An 18147-nucleotide genomic window follows, 5' to 3' on the forward strand; every position below is an offset into this window, starting at 1 on the left:
ACTCCCATGTTGATAAGAGTATTAAAAACTTGAAAAATATCCCTACATGTACATTACAGGTACATTTAGAGCAGATAATGTTCTAAATGTTATGCAATTAGTCACGATTGAATATTTTAATCAATGGACAGCCCTAATATTTGTACAAATATTCATGGAAATCCATTCAATAGCTGTTGAGGTTCCGCCTGGACCAAAGTGGTGCACTGACCAGCTGACCTTGCCCTCCACTGAGCTCCACTGCTAGAGTGGCTGTACACTGAAATTATATCATAATCATTTAAATATTACCCATAGCCTATTTCATATAGCATAACTTATGCGTGACAAAATGTAAAGGTCAAGCACTGGGATAGAGGGCCTTGCATACTGCATAGAAATGACACTATCCAACACACAGTTGTATATGTAAAGCTTGTGGGTTTAATATGGCAATTTTCACCACTAGATAGAATCAACACATGGGATTCAATCCAGCTAAGTAAAATATATGCACCACTTAGAGATCAGGACACTACAAAATACACCTCTGATTCATCAACCCCCATTAAAAGTGCTGATCGTACAGTTTGTGTGGACCACAAACACTTTCTCATCAGCATCAGTAGAAGTACAGCATCAGAGACAGAGGCTGGGCAGCGGCACACCAGGCTTTCCTTGTTGCATTTGTGAAACACATCCACATAAAGACACAGCCACCGGCAAAACATCTTCAAATAGAGACAATTACAAAACACCATTTCTTTGTGGGTACAGTATGTGAATAAAGTCTGGTAATCATACAAGCAGCATGTATGACACATGGGTTATACTACAATACAGTATATATACAGTCGCAGTGAGTGGAGAGATGACAAATGTGGACTCGCTCCTTCTCGCTCCCTCTCTTGCATCCTATTCACAGCTCTGCTTATGTGTTGATGAGTGTGAACAGACTTTTCTCCGTGCGGAGAGGCAGAAGGCGAGTGTGCAGCCGTTTTCGGCACTGGAAACACATTGTGGCGGTAGTGTTGCTTGATGCCTGCTCCCGTGCCCAGTCAGCGGGCATATGCTGCTGTCGCTGTAAGAAGCACATGCGAGGAGCCCGAGAAGCCCTGCTGAAGTTGACGCAAAACTCGACGCTCTTCCTGACAAAGTGTAGGATCTGCAGATGCGTTCCTGCAGAATGTTACAAAAGTGTTTTGTCTTTCATTTTACAGTTCAAGCAGTAAAGATGTGTTAAGATACCTCCTATTAAAACTGAGGAAATATCAGTAGCCCAAAAGAGTGGATAACAGTACTTCACAGAGAAAGAACACAACACACGATTTGGGTTGTGAACTGCCACTAGGCACATTTTAAAGAGGTTTGGAAAGTGACTTTTAAAAGCAGCCTTGAGCAAAAACCAAAAAGAAATCTCCAACTTTTCTCAGTGTTATAATGAAGCAGTGTATACATTGCTGGCAGTGGGTCACTATTCTCTAAAGGAATGTCTCAAGATACGGAAGGTTCTTCTATGTTATCATCTCGCACCATATGGACACCTTAAAAAAAAAAATTGGATCAAATCCCTGGTCGTTGTTGCTAGGATCAAAACAGTCTGCGATGAGGGGTAAAAACTGTACATTTACAATGTAGATATACTGTACAACAGCCTCACATCTGGAAACATACAGTACACATTTAGTGTAAAAGCAGAAGACGACACAAAAAGCTCCCAGTACTCTTAAATCTACTGTTTTCTTATGTCGCGTACCATTTTGCATCCAGCTGGATTAAAAAGCTTCGATCGACTACAGGCTGCTATCAGAGTCCCTCCCACTATTGTTCATGTAAAATAACACACATCACTAAAAAACAAAAATCAGCAGGAAATGCAAGGGAATGGTTCATTTTACAGTTATGGGTTCCTGTTTTTCTTTAAATAAATCATACAAAAATAGTAGTGTACAGTATACAATCTGTCATGGTCCTTTTGATTCTCAGTGTCCGCGGTGAGTGTATAACTCACCTACACACACACACACTCACTAGTTCATGACTAAGTGATGTCTGACGCTTCTCAGATAGTGCCAGTGCCTGGCTGCAGTCTTTGGGGAGTCGGTCCGTCACTCGTCCTCCGTGGCTCAGCTGCTTCACAAACAGACTGACTCTCCAGTCCGATAATCATTCCTCCCACAGGTCGCCCTCCAACTCGCTCCTCATCCCGTCTCTCAGGTTATCTTTGCAGGTCTCCAGGGAGGTAAATAAACGAGCCCCTATGATCCCTCTTTCCCCTCTGAGCTCTCCGGCGGTGCTGGAGGCCCCTCCGCCGTGGGGGACTGGGCTCCTCCAGGACCATCTGCACACAAACCCCAAAAAGACACAATAACAAATATGTTGCCGGACCCAATGCCGTGGGTAACAGTATGACGTCACATGTCAACAAGTCAAAATATTGCTAGTTTCACAATATGAATTTTTCATATATTAAAAATTATATTGGTGTTATTGTAAAGGAGATAAAATGGCACACCCCTAATACATACCCACAGTTTCAAGGTGTACACCCAAGATTAGAGTCACCAATCAGACCAAATTTCTCTCCTTCTGTTCCTGAGTTATGACATTACCTAATAGCCAGAAAACTGATTTTGCAGAACATTATAATGTTACAATGTGAAACTCACCTTTGGGATCTAAAATGTAATCACTTCAACACCATTTATCCTGTTAGATATTTGTGTTAAATTTTATCGTAATTAGCGCATTGAATTCTCGAGATCGTGAGTACAAGCGGCCGAAATGAGTTTCCTTCGCAGAGTGGCTGGGCTCAGCCTTAGAGATAGGGGGAGGAGCTCAGACATGCGGGAGGGACTCGGAGTAGAGCCGCTGCTCCTCCACATCGAGAGGAGCCAGTTGAGGTCATTCGGGCATCTGGTAAGGATGCCTTCCGGGTGCCTCCCTTGGGAGGTGTTTCAGGCATGTCCAACCGGGAGGAGACACGCTGGAGGGATTACATCGCCCGGCTGGCCTGGGAACGCCTCAGGGGTTCCCTCGGAAGAGCTGACGTTAGTGGCTGGGGAGAGGACAGTCTGGGCTTCTTTGCTGAGGCTGCTGTCCCCGCGACACGGACCCGGATAAGATTAGGACGACGACTACGAGTACGAGGACGAATTCTGAGTTACAGACAAAAATGTGTCTTGTGAGGTCACAGAGACCTTGACCTTTGAATTAGTTCATCGTTGAGTCCAAGTGGATGTTTCTGCCAAATTTGAGGAAATTCCCTCAAGGCGTTGATGGGGCTCGTTTATGCTCAACTTTAGAGACTGAGACAGAGATGGTTGGAGCCTTCTGTCTGTGCTCTGTGTTCATTTCATTAGTATTTGTGCATGTTTTCTGAAAGCTCATGAAACGGAGCAGATCAGGGGGGCGGTGTAGCCTAGTCCAAGTGAGAAACGACAATAGGAGACCACAAATAAAATTTAAATGATGGCGGATTGGAATAAATCGACAATACAGTGAAAAGAATTCTCCGTCCACATGTCAGGATGTAGTTAACGGCCTCACAGTGTGAATTTTTGGAGAATGCAAGACAAATTGAGTCATTATATGTGATTTAGCAGCATGCTCATGTCCTTGCTCCCCATGCAGTCAAAAATACTCTGCACAACAGTTATCTAAATTTGGCACGCCTGGTAGTCACACTCATGCCAGAGTCATGATGAACGATTTAGGATGATTATGGCATGAAATTGGCCTCTTATCGCTAATTCCCAAGTTGCAATCTGCACCCAAAGATGGCCCGAATGCTTCTAACTGGAGCTGATCAATCCAAAGTCTTCAGCCACAAATCTTTGGCATGTCTGGCAGTCGTATATGGACGAGGGCCAGGCCGGAAGGACTGGGTGTCTCAGCAGAACACACTCAGCTACACAGGAAGCTAGCAGTGTCAGGCTTGGATCATCTTTTCTTTATCTTAAAGACTTTAAATATAACCTATGCCAACAGTTAGATATGATCCATTAAAATTAGATATAATTTCATGCCAGGCAACCTTTCAGACTAAATTACTCAGTGCATGATGTCACTACAAAGTCAACTTACAGTTTGACTTAGCCTTGCGCTCAATATTATAATGATTATAAAGAAGACATTGTGTACTTTACCTTTGAGGGACAGCTCAGCCAGCTTTAGGGGCAGGTCGCCGGGGTTTACACCTGCTGGTGAGCCCAGGATGTCAGGCAGGGCATTTCTCCTCCCCGAGCGCCCCGAGGAGGCAAAGTCCAACACTGGCTCTACTTCCGTCATCTCAGGACCCCTCTATGATAAAAACAGGGACAGTGTGATGCTTAACTGTTGCCTTCCCTTGATCACAACAAGAAAGAACGAGTACTCTGTGGTTATCTTAGTAGTTTTCGACAATGTTTCGATCCTTCTTGGATCTCCTTCGGGTCAAAATGTTTGGAAGGTTGAATACACGCCTATAGTTATACATAATGCACAGCGTGGTGTCATCGGCAAACATCTAAACCACTCAAGTTGGTAAAACATCTGACAATTGACAATTCAATTAATTATATAGAAAATACATGAGGAACTTCTGTAAACTGACATTATCTATTTAGTTACAGTGTAGAGAATTTGAATATAGGTCATACGATGTGGGATGGCCATCTTGGACGCCATCTTAAGGCCGTGAAAACACACAGCTGGGAGTTCTAGAGCGCTTTGGAGGATGAGGTTTCCTTTTTTCAGACGAGAGGCTTTGGTAGCTATGATACGTAATATACAAATAAGTAAAAATGTCAGCATGAGGTAGAGTACTGGCTGTGGTCCTTGCTCTGGAGGAAGAAGAGGTTGAAGCACATAGGGAGAGAGGAAGGACCTGTTGGTTTTACATGATCAGCAGTTTTAATTTCTCCTCCATTGTTAATGTTGTTGTTCAGCGCCCAGCACCTCGTCACGCTGCTGGCGTTTGTAGTATAGTGTAAATATGTGGCCAAGAATTTGAGGAATGCACCGGCCTTAGGAATAAAAACTCTTGGTGGACACACAATGCTATTTAATTAATCTAGCAATACATGCAGATTATTTTCCCCCATCGATAAATGTGTTGCAGAGTAAAATTTCAGTTGGCCGAGATTTTCTTTGGTTGCTAAAGCTAGCTAACTAGCTAACGAATAGCAAAAGAAGCATTTGTAATGTTGTGTTGTGATGTGCATTTGGGCTGGATTTAAATCAAACTGACATACATGACATAAGGTACACGGTCTCATTTCTAATAAGCCACTGTTCTTTTGCCTTGTTAGCATGTACTGCATATGGAAACCATCTGTGCAGTACAGTAACTGAGTCCGACTCAAAGTACATTTCCAATGATCTAGTTAGCCTGGTATTTCCCCCAAAGCTGACGTTTACTGGTCGTTTTAATGACATTGCCTTTGACTGATATGTTACATTTTGAATGATACAGAGCAAAGCAGTGACCACTTATCTTGACATATCTCAGGAAACAAAATGCACCCCCTCTGTTTAGTGATTTGAGCATCAAGAGAAAAGATTTATTATTGAAGCGGAGGATGTGTCTGTCTGGTCTCATGGCAACCAGCAGCTGGGGAGTCAGCTCTAGGCTACGCTGGTGACAGGCAGAATTACATCCCTCGTCACACACACACACACACACAAGCACAGCACCCAGTGAGCACACACACACACATACACACACACAAATACAGCGGGCCGCTGTTGCCATGGCAACTATATAGAAAAAGCACCACTGGCAGGTAAACATATGACTCAAATCCATTCTCTCACTATCTCACTTTCTCTTCCCCGTCTCCCTCTTTTGTTGTGTTGCCTCGCTTTAAATAGCCATACCATTCTGTGGAGCAAAATCCCATTTCCCATTCCTCTCTCTCATTAAAGGAATGACATGTGAGTTAATGCGCACTTGCAGCTATAAACTCACACACATACAGACTCGCACACACACACACACACACACAATCTAGATCTCCAGGAAAAGGGCCACAGGTTGGCCATCTGTTAGCCTTAAGCACTATTGTAGCTCCGCCATTGAGCTCACTGGAGCCACAGGAATAAATTGTGGCCTATTTTTAAAATCATTCCATGAGCATAAACATTTTTCCTCCAACACTATCACATAATCACACGTTGACCACCACACCTGTGACTCCACACGTCCAGGGAGGAATGTACAGGGTGAACACAATGACATCATAACCTTTGTCTGGCTTTGTTTGATTACAGGTGACACATAGCATTTTTGAACTTCAATATATAATCATCAAATTAACTGTGCTACCTACAATTAGCATAAATGATCGATAGCCTTTATTTGACAGGAAAAATAATGTTTTGAAATCTATGATTTCATGTCCGCCCTCTCACCATGGCGCCCTTGGCTTTACTGTACTGGATAAACATACAGTAAGATACTATAATTAATGCATTCATGATTCATAGATGTTAAATGCTGTTGCACATTTAATATTGTGCCCTGTCAAACACCTTTATAGTAGTCAAATCAGGGCCGCAGCCAATATTTAAAGGTCAGGTGTCCAGCGCATCCCCTCACCCCCACCACCTTTAGATTCAATGTATGCATTTGTAATAATTGTAATAATGTAAGTACTTTATTAACTGTTATTATACCTTATTCAATATACATATTTCCTGACATAAAGGTCTTATAGTGAATGGAAACCTTTATTAATTTATTATTTTGTTTGATTTTTTTTCATCTACAAGCCCCCCTTGGCTAATGAGTCAAAAAGCTAATAGGATACTTCAACAATTTTCAACCAGCTTTGTATCATAACAATGTGAGTAGTATGTGAAAATGAACTGTTCTCCATCTAACAAAAAAAAAACTCTGTCGGGTGACGTAATTTATGCCACCAGGTGGGGTTTCGCTTTCTCTCAGGCTGTTGCTTGAACTACAGGCTGTACTTCTGCATTATCATGTTGCCTGCCACCCATACCGCCACGGACACAAAGAGCATAGAAGCAGATCAAGAGACAGACCTGCACCTCGCTCTCCCTCCTTCAATCTCAAACTAAAATCCCATCAAACTGTAAAACTAGGCAGCACTGACTGAATATAAATCAATATTATTTCAAGGCAGTTGAATCGTACACAGCTGGACTTAGTTTTGTCTTAGAAGACGTTTCATCTCTTATCCAAGAGGCTTCATCAGTTCATGCTTGTCTCTGACTGGGCTGGAACTAGGCTTTTTTTTCTGTTTTGGATCTTTGTTGTTTTTAACCTCTGTGAGGCACTTTGTGTTACTGTCGTATGAAAAGTGCCATATAAGTAAAGTTGATTTGAACTGATTTGAACTAGTCTGACAAACTGGTGTGGAAATAACCCAGGTATTTTAACCTCTGAGGAGGTCTTCACAAGGCCAATGATGTCATTGGTCGTTAGAGTCACATGAGGCCATTTGTGAACGACCATTGTTTTTAGAGGTTAAGCTGTTAAATCTCCTGGACAGCATTATAGGTGGGGGATCGAGTTTGTGAACAGGAAGTGGGCATAGTGAAAATGCAGGCTAAGCTACACAGCGCTGCTCAAATATAAACTACGATCCTGTTACTGCGTTGCTTATGTCTTGTCTCAAATGTTTTTAGAAACGTGTTAGCTTACTGTTTAACTGTTACAACAGACTGTTTCCTGCCAGCCAGCCGCCACTGTCTCAAACCAACGTGTTTGCATTATGGTGATGTGCAATCTGGTTGTCGTCGATTTTCTCCCTCTTGAGCAAAAGCGTCCCTTTTCTCTGTTCTCTCTGGTTCTGTAGCACCAGTTTCAGAAGTATTTGCGTTTTCTACTGCATAGACATCCTACTTTTAATAAAAGGCTATCTTTCCAGCAGTGAAATAGTCCTTTAATTAAGTATCATAAACTTTTATTTGCCAAGGAGCTTATTTTCTACACCTATCCAAAATCCAATGGAAAAATCTCAACTTTTTAACTTTTCAACGAGGAGAAAAAATAAGTTGTTGTCACATTAAAGCCCTGTTATATTTATCTTTACATTAAAAACTTAACTTGTAGGCGATGCGCTCAATATCAGTTCTTCCCTGTATTGAAAAAAGTATTTAATATTGATATTTTTGATGGTATTGTATCAAAATCACAGTATCCTGAAAACACCATTAGCAAAGAGAACATTTGCCCAGCAACTCAGGAGTACAAAGCACAGTCTGTACTTTGAATTCAACAGATGATAACAGATAATATATATATATATATATATGTATTCATATAATATAAAAGTGACAGCCATAGTCCAGCATGTTACTTAAGTCCACTCATGAACATAAAAACACTGAGTAAATGGACTCTAATTTCAGGTCTTTCAATTGAAGTGCTGTCTTGTGAACCGTTCTGGGGCTGCAGCACTAAACTTGACCTTTCAGTTGGATCTTACTGTAGGCGTCCTGGAAGGCCAGAACATTGTTCCAGTTTTCCTTCTGTGGCCTCACGTGTCAAAGCTCATCTTTGTCCAGGGGTTCAGAGGCCACAGTTAAACTCAAAGTCCAACAGTAGGAGTGTAATCGGGGCCAAGAAGCAGGAAGGACACTTCACACATCTCGTCTGTCCATCCTGCTTCAGTCTATCTGACAGGCTCGTCAAGCTGAATGACTGAGTGTCACTGAAAAGCTCGGATTTATCTGTTAATCTGGATAATTAAGGCTTGGGCTGAAATATTGACTCGCTGTAATGTCACATCTTTACTGACCTTCTGTTTAATACCAGATACTGGCCACAATCTCCCACAGCTAATGTGACAGCTTTTCAGTGCAGTGTGGGAGGATTTTCCTCAGCAGCTGCAGGGGTTTTAATCTTTAAAACCTGGATGCCTCAGTCCACCTTCAGAAGCTGTTTGCTCAGCCAATACAGACTGTTAGCTTTGTTTTAGTACGCAGTAATGTAGGACTGGGCTATATATCAATTCTATATTAATATGGTGATATGAGACTAGATATCATCCTCGATTTTGGAGAGTGTGATTCAGTTCAATTCAATAGAGCATTATTTATCCTTGTGACAGAGAATGCTTTAAATTACACTAACACTAGGTACAGTAACCACAATTTAACGTTCACAACCAGTGGGTGTGCTGGGTCAGGGTCACTCACTGGGCCCAGTTTTAGAACAACAGAGTATCAAATATCTGGCAAAATATACAAATAAACAAAAGAGAAGTGTTTTCACGGAGCAGAAGCAAAAACCAGTGCCTAATAGAGTTACAATAGGAGTACGATACGTATAAGGGTTACTAAAAATGAACTAAAATGGTGGACAAAAACAGACAGACAATGCTATACTGACTATGATATAACAATGAGAGGCAGTATTGCAAATGACTGACAAGATGATATCGCATTGACAAGTGAACATAATATTCAAGAATAATTTTGCACATGATGGCACGGCAAGAGGGTTCCTGGTTCGAACCCAGGGTGGGGGAGCCCCTCTGTGTGGATGCATTTTCTCCCCGTGTATGCATAGGTTTCCTCCGGGTGCTCTGGCTTCCTCCCACAGTCCAAAGACATGCAGGTTAATTGGTGACTCTAAACTGTCCGTAGGTGTGAATGTGAGTGTGAATGGTTGTCTGTCTCTATAGCCCTTTGTAGATAGGAATTGTGCAAATTTGCAGGAAAGCCCAATCAGTCTTTTTTCAGCATTGGCAGTATAAAAGCAAAATCGGGGAGTGTAGCAAAATGCCGCCTACCTACTTTTGTTTATACAGAATGCGACTTTTTCGGGGCAATGGGGGGCGTGAGCAAGTAACAAAACGTGTAGCTCAGTGTGTGACGTAAACAGTGACGTGGGAGGGAAGCCATGGCTGCTCAGTCCTTCGGCAATTCTCTCGTAAGTCCACCCGTTCTTCACCGTCCCCGTCATCTGACGGTTAATGGCCTCTTCGTTTGCGAGGGCAAGGAGGGCGCGCAATTCCTTGTCTCCCCAGTTGCTCATCTTTACAGTGTCTGTCAGGTTTGTGTTTCCCTCTTGCTACTAGCTGCTCGCTAATTCCTGCTATCAGCTGTTTCCTGTTAATCCACCGCCAGTGGCTCACATGTGCGGCGTTATCAACAGCTCCTCCCACAAGTCAACAACAGCCCCTCTTGTGGCGGATGGCCGCTTCGTTGTTTTTAAACCAAAAAGGTTCCGCCAATATGTCTACCCCTAGGACCCGAAAAATTGGGCACCTCGGATCAACTCGCCAATCCGGCTCTGTGTGTCTAAATGCTCGCAGCTTGCCGGCAAAACGCAACACCCAACATTCGTCGAAAATCTGGCAGTGTAAAAGGGGCTTCTGTGTCAGCCCTGTGATGGTCTGACGACAAAAAAGTGATGTCATTTTCTGAACCTACCAGACTGTTCGAGCTGTCATTTGCCTTTAACCAATTAGTCAGTCATCGTATATCCATATTGCTGAGGATTGTTTACCAAAAATATAATTGCATGAATATTTTGTTGAAGCACCAATAGTCAAATCTATGGTATCATCATAATATCGAGATATTTGATCAAAAATACCATGATATTTAATTTTTCTCCATATTGCCCAGCCCTACAATGAAGATTTAAGTATAGAGGTTTTTCCCTCTTTGCAATTGTATGGATAAATATGAACAACTTGGGTGCACAGCATTGGCTTTCAGTAGCTAAACTATCAGTGTCGATAACAGCCTCCAGTCCTGATAATGACATCTGTTTGGTAACTTTCATTAAGCCATTGGATTAAACATTGAACAGGCAGTGACCCATCAACTGAACAGGTTTATTTTAGCTGATAATCCAACAACAGTTTAGATGGGATTATCTTGTCAGGAAAGTTGACCTAGATACTAATATGTCAGCTCCGGCACAGTCAGACACAGGAACAAGCCGCAGGTATGTTATGCAACAAGGTGGAGTGGTGAAAGCCTTTTGACTGAAGAACTGTCAGAGGTTAACGGCTGTTTACGCAGAGGGGAACAAAGATGTAGAGGACACAAAGGCTTTCTTTTCTTCTTTAAAACTGCAAACAGCTATTCGATTAAATAAGAGCTCATTAATGCTGCAAATTGCTACCTGGGCTTTTTCTAAACACACTGACCTCTATAATTTAGCGGCAAATTATACAGTGTTTGCTTGAAACATCCTCCATATCGCAGGGCCGCTGTGTGTAAATAATCATGCTGCCAAACTTATTCTTTCATATCTTGTCAGTTTGACGTGTGCAAATAAAAAAAAAAAAGCCCCAATGTCTTCCTCTGTGTGTTTAACAGAGCAGGTCTGTTGCATCTCTGCACTTGAACCGCCCATTACATTCAATGCTGAAAGGTAATTCTGGCCACAAGAGCACAGGCTATTGTCTCGATCAAACCTCACCGTGCTCTCAACGCCGCTGAGAGTGGCTCTATTCAGAAGAAGCCTTGCTGGCTTTGTGAGAGAGCGCCTGCTTTTTTAAATGGAAATACAAGTCCAAGGACCCTGACAAAAAAAAAAACCTGTTTCAACAGACATTTTCTCAGATGGTGAATGGAAGCTTTCAGCACCACGGACAGTGCAAGAAAGTGAAAGAGATGCTGAGAGCTTGATAGACTGCATCCAGGCAACCAGCACCGACATATATTACATATTGTCTCTTCTGTTGTGTTCAGAAAATGTTAAAACCAATTTCCATTCAAGAACCTGCCAAGTAAATGTTCCCTTGGTACCAACAAATGTGACACATCCTGTATGACATGACTGAAAACTTTCAGAAACCCAACACCCCTTAACCTGTAACTAACTGCTTAATTTTTAAGGACAAACCCCCCCATCCCCCAAATTCATTCATTCGTTCATTTTCCGTAACCGCTTATCCCGTTAGGGGTCACGTAGGGCCGGAGCCTATCACATCTGATCTTGCACGAGAGGCAGGGTACACCATGGACAGGTCACCAGACTATCACAGGGCTGACACATAGAGACAGACAACCATTCACGCTCACATTCACACCTACGGACAATTTAGACTCACCAATTAACCTGCATGTCTTTGGACTGTGGGAGGAAGCTGGAGCACCTGGAGAAAACCCACGCTGACATGGGGAGATAATGCAAACTGCTCCAAAATGCTGTGAAATTTAAGGAGCCTTTCCTTTTGGTCTGGCACTCCATTGACTCAAGAAGCTTTAGCGCTGCCATGGTGAAATTTTAATGTTTGGTGATGTAAACGTCTTGCCTTTTTTTATTACAGCTGGCTAGCCGTGTTAACATGCGCAAACATAGTGCTCACTGCCCACCGTCCAGTATCCATTGGCTCAGCCGGGTCAGGTGGGAGCTAGCTGGCGCCGCTGCTCATTCAGTTACCACTGGTCACGTCAACCTGGTGGCAGAATGCTTCTGAAACATGGTGGCCAACCTCTGGTCTCCCCCCAGGTCACCACAGTGAGTAAGCCCCTTTATCATTGTTAACTACAGTATGTTAGCACCACTAGCTGTGCCGACACTGCTTATGGTGTCAATAGAGCTCACAGTGAACACATGTCTAACAATACTAAAGTGGTTTTACAGCTCAAAACTGAGCCACTTACTTAGCAGTGGGGGTGGAACAATGTTTCCACAACAATGCTGTTGGCTCGGGATGGCGTTAGTAGTTGTAGCAGCTAAATAAGTGGCGCTGCTAGCCTGGCTGGTGCGCAGTGCAGAGTGGCCAAGGCTAGCTAACCAGTGAAGACAGGGTGAGCAGTGGGCGCTATGTTCATGCATGTTCAGGCTACCTGGCTGTTTGTCTCCCACCAAATCTGGGTGGTGCTCAGTGCAGTAAACTGAACAGTAATAAAATTAACAAAAAATATAAATCAGTTAACCACCAAAAATACCAAACTCCTTGCCATCTCACAGTCCCAGAAAAATATCTACATAAATCCATCATTCCCTCTGCAAGAACCACCTTGAACAATCTAAAATAGACACTTTACTTAATCTATCTATCTATCTATACAACATAATCAGACCTTAGTGGTCTCTGCTGTAGTGCATTCAGGATTGTAGTTGTTAAGGCAAGGCAGACAGTAAAAGAGACTTTCAAGGACTCTACCTCTTTTCATGATGAGCAGGCAGTGAGGTATTTGTTTTATCTGTATGTCTTTTGTTTCCCATTCACCGTTCTTGTATTTTGCCACTCTTGTATTTTCATTTGATTTGTGCTATGTTTATTCACAGTGTCTGTTTTGTTTATTCATATTATTCATACTTCTCACGGCATGGCATGAATGCATCAGAGAAGCAGTGCGGCCAAGCAATAAACACGCATTGAAAAAGGAGCCGACCTGTGTCTGCGCTGTCATGAAAAGGTTTAAGCGCAAGTTTTAGTTCCAATACTTTTGATTTTCTTTGGACAAAAGTCACCATGGTTCTCACATGTTAATTGCTGTCTGAACGAAGCAGTTTTACAGTAACTCTGCCTTTATTCAGCATTTTTTTGGCCATCTGAAGGCAGCACAACAAGCTGTAAACACAACACTGAGATAAGTTGATACCTTACGTGTTAGCAAACACTATATCGTTAGCAAATCCAGCTGACACAGAGCAACATAAGCTTTAATATTTATTTGGAGCGGTGTTTCTGTCCACCTAATCAATATAAGTCCAATATATAATATCTATTTTTAGCTCTGTTTTGGTCTCCACCAGCTAAAATCTGTAGTAGTCGCTAGTTGATTGTCACTAACTGTGTCTATCTGCTGTGGTAGTGTACAGAGGGTTTATAGAGCTCTCTCTTTAAGCTGTGGCTGAAAACGAAACCAAAGACAACAATAAAGCGAACTAAAAATGTGGAGTAGTTTAAGATGTAAAACAAAACAACGAGCTAAAAGAGGCTAAACCGCTCTGTAAAGCTGAGGGAAACTGCAGTCGGGTGATAATTCTCTGTGGGTTTGTCACTATGAGCAATCACTTTCACAGTGCTCCCAGTCATTTAATCAATTATTAACTGAACAATATTGATGAGAGCAGCTTTAACATTCTGTTATCAGGTGCAGCAGCTGGTTTCACCAGATTATAAAGCTGATTTTAGCCAAATCCATTTTGAGAATTCTGGTCCGCTTATTGGTTTCAGGCTTGAAAAACACCATCAGCAGTCAGGTACAATATCAAAACCATAATTCAATATGTGGGTCATTTTTGACACGTGGATGGCTGAGTTACATAAAAGAAGCTTTTAAGGATCAGCGTGTTGTGCAACAGATGCATGAAGGTATTTGAAAATGTCACGTCCACTACAGTCAGTGGTTATGCCAGAATAAATGTGTCATATTTTCTGCATTCTCATCTCCTTGAGTGATTTCAGACACTTGGAAACGGTGTTGTTTAGCAATAAACCAGGACGAAGCGCTGAGAAAGCCTTTCTCTAAATGGGTCAGGAAAAATCCGTCTGATTCTCAGCTCTCAAAAATTATATCTTTTATAAGGCTGAATACTGCAATGACTTGAAAATGGTCTTCTTCGTCAAATAGGACTTGTTTAATTTCCCTTGTGAGAACACCTGCAGGCTGAAATTCTGTGCTTTGGTGACTTGATGACAGAAAGTAAAAAGTAAACCTCTAATATCATTTCACATTTTTGTTCTTTTGGCTGATCTGCTGTGAACGACAGCCTGCCTGATACTGAGCTTTGGAGGCTGATGCAGATATATGGGTGTTAAAAACATTGGATAACAGCATTTTTTTAACATCAACACATAACATAAAGAATCCTGGTACAGATCTCTGAGACTTTTTCTGTTTTGTATATGTAACCAAGATGAGGTGGACATTTAACAGTGTAAAAATCAAATTGTAATGTGGACAGTGTTTCTAAATGACCTCAAACATACAGTACATTGGTATTTCTGTGCTGCAATTTCTTCTTATCTTTCAACATAGCTATTATCTACCAATATGTCAGCCTGGCCAGTTTATCGTCGAACCTGACTGAGCGCTGAATAAAAGACTCTCCAGGCTACACTAACGTCATGTTCACACTGATATGTCAATTATCGTGTGAACAGTCACCTGGTCGTTAACACCAGCAGGACATTTCTCCTGATCTGCTCCTCTGCTCTTTTCTAGGCACTCATAGAGCTGTTTCTGTCTGCTTGTGTGTGTCCAGTCTTTTTGGAGAAATGAAAGAGTGATTCCAGAGAGAAGCAGACAGAGGGGTCTACAGTCTGTGTTTGAAGGATATATCCAGGATGTCAAACTGACTCAGCAGCAACAACAGGTTAAAAAAGACAAAGATAGTTAGAAGCTAAACCCGAACTATAGGATACAGATCACAGTGTAATAGTGAACCACCACATCACTGCTGATCGCCACACAAGACAATGACTATAAAGGGAAACTTTGCTGATATTGAACCAGCTGTGTGGCATCACAGTGTGTGCAGATGAACGGTGTTTGGCTTTGCCCTCTTTCCACTGCCAGCACCTGGACCTCAGGGATCTCCGGGGGAAGTCAAACAATGTTCATCTGCACACAATGTGATGACACACAGCTGGTTGAATATCAGCAAAGTTTCCCAGTTTTATCAAACTGTCTTGGATAAGGGAAAATCACTGCCTCAAACCAGACATCACACTACAAAACCTTAAATAGAAACAATAGAAACAACACAGTAAAGCCATTATTCACGTATCTTTCCCCCGTGATTAGGATCCACTCCATAATTTAATGGGTTCTTGCTCGGCCCATGCTACAACCTTCCACCATGTTTCATAAAAATCAGACCAGTGAATTTTCCAAAATCCTGAAAAACAGACAAACTGAATCAAAAATGTAACCTCACTGGCAGAAGTAATTAATTCAAAGTGTACCACATGAACATGTCTCTATTAAAAAATTATTCAGATATTACCAGGGCTGCCCAAAACAGTCGACTAAACGTATGTTGACGAGACATTTGTCAGAAAGATTTCATCTGTCACTTAGTCGCAAAAAAACCAACAACCCTACCCTAACCCTTTAATTTGAAAGGACAGACACAGGAAGTGTCCACGCTCAGCAGTCAGACAGGAGTCACGTTAATTTCCAGGGCTGGTACCTGCGGTTATTCCACAGGCTAGTTAATAACATGTCGGGCAGGAAATCCAAAGTGTGGGATCATTTTGAGAAGGTGAAGGACGAACCCAAGGTGATATGTAAACTCATCTTCATTGGTCGACTACAAACATGACGTATCATCTGAAACATGGAAGTAGCTACATGCCCATTAGCCCACAGCGTCATTAACAGGCGGCTCGCTCAGTGTGTGATGTGCACTTGGAGATAAAATATAGGCCTATATTAATGAAGATTCATTAGTACGGTTTTGTATTTCTCTGTAATGTAGCACAGTGTTAACAATGTTACTGATACTATTCTTTCTCACACCTTCAACTCACATCATTGTGTTGCCCCGCCCAAAATACATAATTTAATACTTAATAATATCGTAAACATGCAGATGACTAGTCAACTAATGGCTCTAAAAGACAACTATTGGTCGACTAGGAGAATTCTTAGTCGAGGGCCCTAGAAATTACGGACCCATACATTTTAGTGTGTCAGAAGCTATAAAAATGAAACAGTGTTTTCACTTTTCCAAATTTATTTTAGGCATTAAAGTGGTCATAAACTGTTAATACATATAAAGTAGCAGCACAAAACGTAAACTATCGGCAGCTTCGGGTGCCGGCCTTTGAAAAGCCATATCAGTCAAAGCTTTCTTCTCTCCAAACAAGAGACAATGATAGATATCAGCTCTGCGAGCCAAGCTGCCTGGCCCTGCCTGCTGCCTGAGGCTGACCTCTATTCTGCTTCTCATCAGTCTAACACACTCACAGTGTGACAGCCACAGTCACTGCACACACTGCAGCTCCACTGTCGCCTATACATTACAAATCAGTGCATGTCACACGTGAACTGGCAGTGATACCATTCACTATGACTGCATTATCATCTGGAGAGGTGTTTAATTACAAATGTCACTGTGGATGTTAGCTTTCTTCTCATGTCACTCTCTATGATGCAGTCTTGTTCTGACGCTTCATCTAATATTCAGGAAGTAGGAATAGTAATAGATAGCTTGCAATAATCCAGACAGCTTCATCACAGCAAATCCAGCTCTTGTATGTCCACCCAGGCTGTGTTGTCTTTGTGTTGCCATATTTTCTCCTATAGCCATGGCATTAGTCAGTGAATAAGACCGTGGGGGTTTAGGTCAGAAAACGGCTCGCCCGCCTGACGAGGAACTGCAGAAGAAATGATGTTTACACAGCCGGCACAGACACGAGACGTTTCAGATGAATAAATAATGCCTGGGATTAAGTCCCTCGCTATTTTTAGTCCCTCATACCCTGTGATTATTCCCTGTCCTTCTCCCCACTTTTTTCACTGTTATCCTAAAGCTTAACATGCTCGAGCTGCCATGGAAACTGCACCATTGCTATAAAGGCAGCTATACAGTGGAGGAGGAGAGCCAAGAAAGAAGCAGACTATCTTTATACTGCATTGTTTTTTTTTCTGCTCACAGAGATGTCTTTTGTTATAACATCAGATTTTATGCTAACTGGGATTTTTTCTGCAGGTGTAAGCTTTGAAAATATTACGTGTCGGAATGCATAAAAATGAACCCATGTGAAAACTGACTGAATAGAAAACGAACGAAAAATGCACCATTCTTGTTGCGAAAATATAATGAGATGCAATACATGCAGTGCAAAAACGATCAGGTTATAAGCCAAATACAGCAACTGTGAAGGAATGTCGAGAAAAGCAATAGGCTTGCATTAACAGGTGCACAGAAGGTCATACATATGCACAAAAGCTAGAAGGTGAAGCGCGCCTCTGATATCTGCAGTTGATTTTCAGAAAAGCTGTGTTTTTCTTTTTCCTGAGCAGCAGTAGCAGCATTAGAGAGAGAGAGAGGAGCAGAGAGCTGAGACTGATCTAATGAGACAGCGTGATCACAGCCTCCCTTCAGATCTCGCAAACATCCCGGGCAGATCCTCCCGTCTTTTCCGCTGATCCGCGCAGCCCTTTTTCTCACTATGGCTGCCTGCTTTCATGTCTCAAAACCCAGGGCTCACAGACAAAAAAACGCATCCACGCAGGCTTTTGCTTTGTAGATAATTTGCTTTTGAGAGAGAAAGCGTCAAGGTC

The 18147-nt window shown here is 42.2% G+C and overlaps 1 protein-coding gene across 1 annotated transcript in view; it reads right to left on the reverse strand.

Annotated features, from left to right (window-relative positions):
• Nucleotides 1-403: 403 nt before the first annotated feature.
• pkib (protein kinase (cAMP-dependent, catalytic) inhibitor beta) overlaps nucleotides 404-18147 on the reverse strand; it is a 30348-nt gene continuing 12604 nt past the window's right edge. The window contains exons 2-3 of the mRNA XM_033636425.2: nucleotides 4128-4281; nucleotides 404-2320 (exon numbers count right to left, since the gene is read on the reverse strand). Coding sequence (XP_033492316.1) covers nucleotides 2238-2320; nucleotides 4128-4269 — 225 coding nt within the window. The 5' untranslated portion in view covers nucleotides 4270-4281 and the 3' untranslated portion in view covers nucleotides 404-2237. The remainder of the gene's footprint in view (nucleotides 2321-4127; nucleotides 4282-18147) is intronic.

Source organism: Epinephelus lanceolatus, chromosome 16 (genome assembly GCF_041903045.1).
Source record: "Epinephelus lanceolatus isolate andai-2023 chromosome 16, ASM4190304v1, whole genome shotgun sequence".
Taxonomy (NCBI): Eukaryota; Metazoa; Chordata; class Actinopteri; order Perciformes; family Serranidae; genus Epinephelus; species Epinephelus lanceolatus.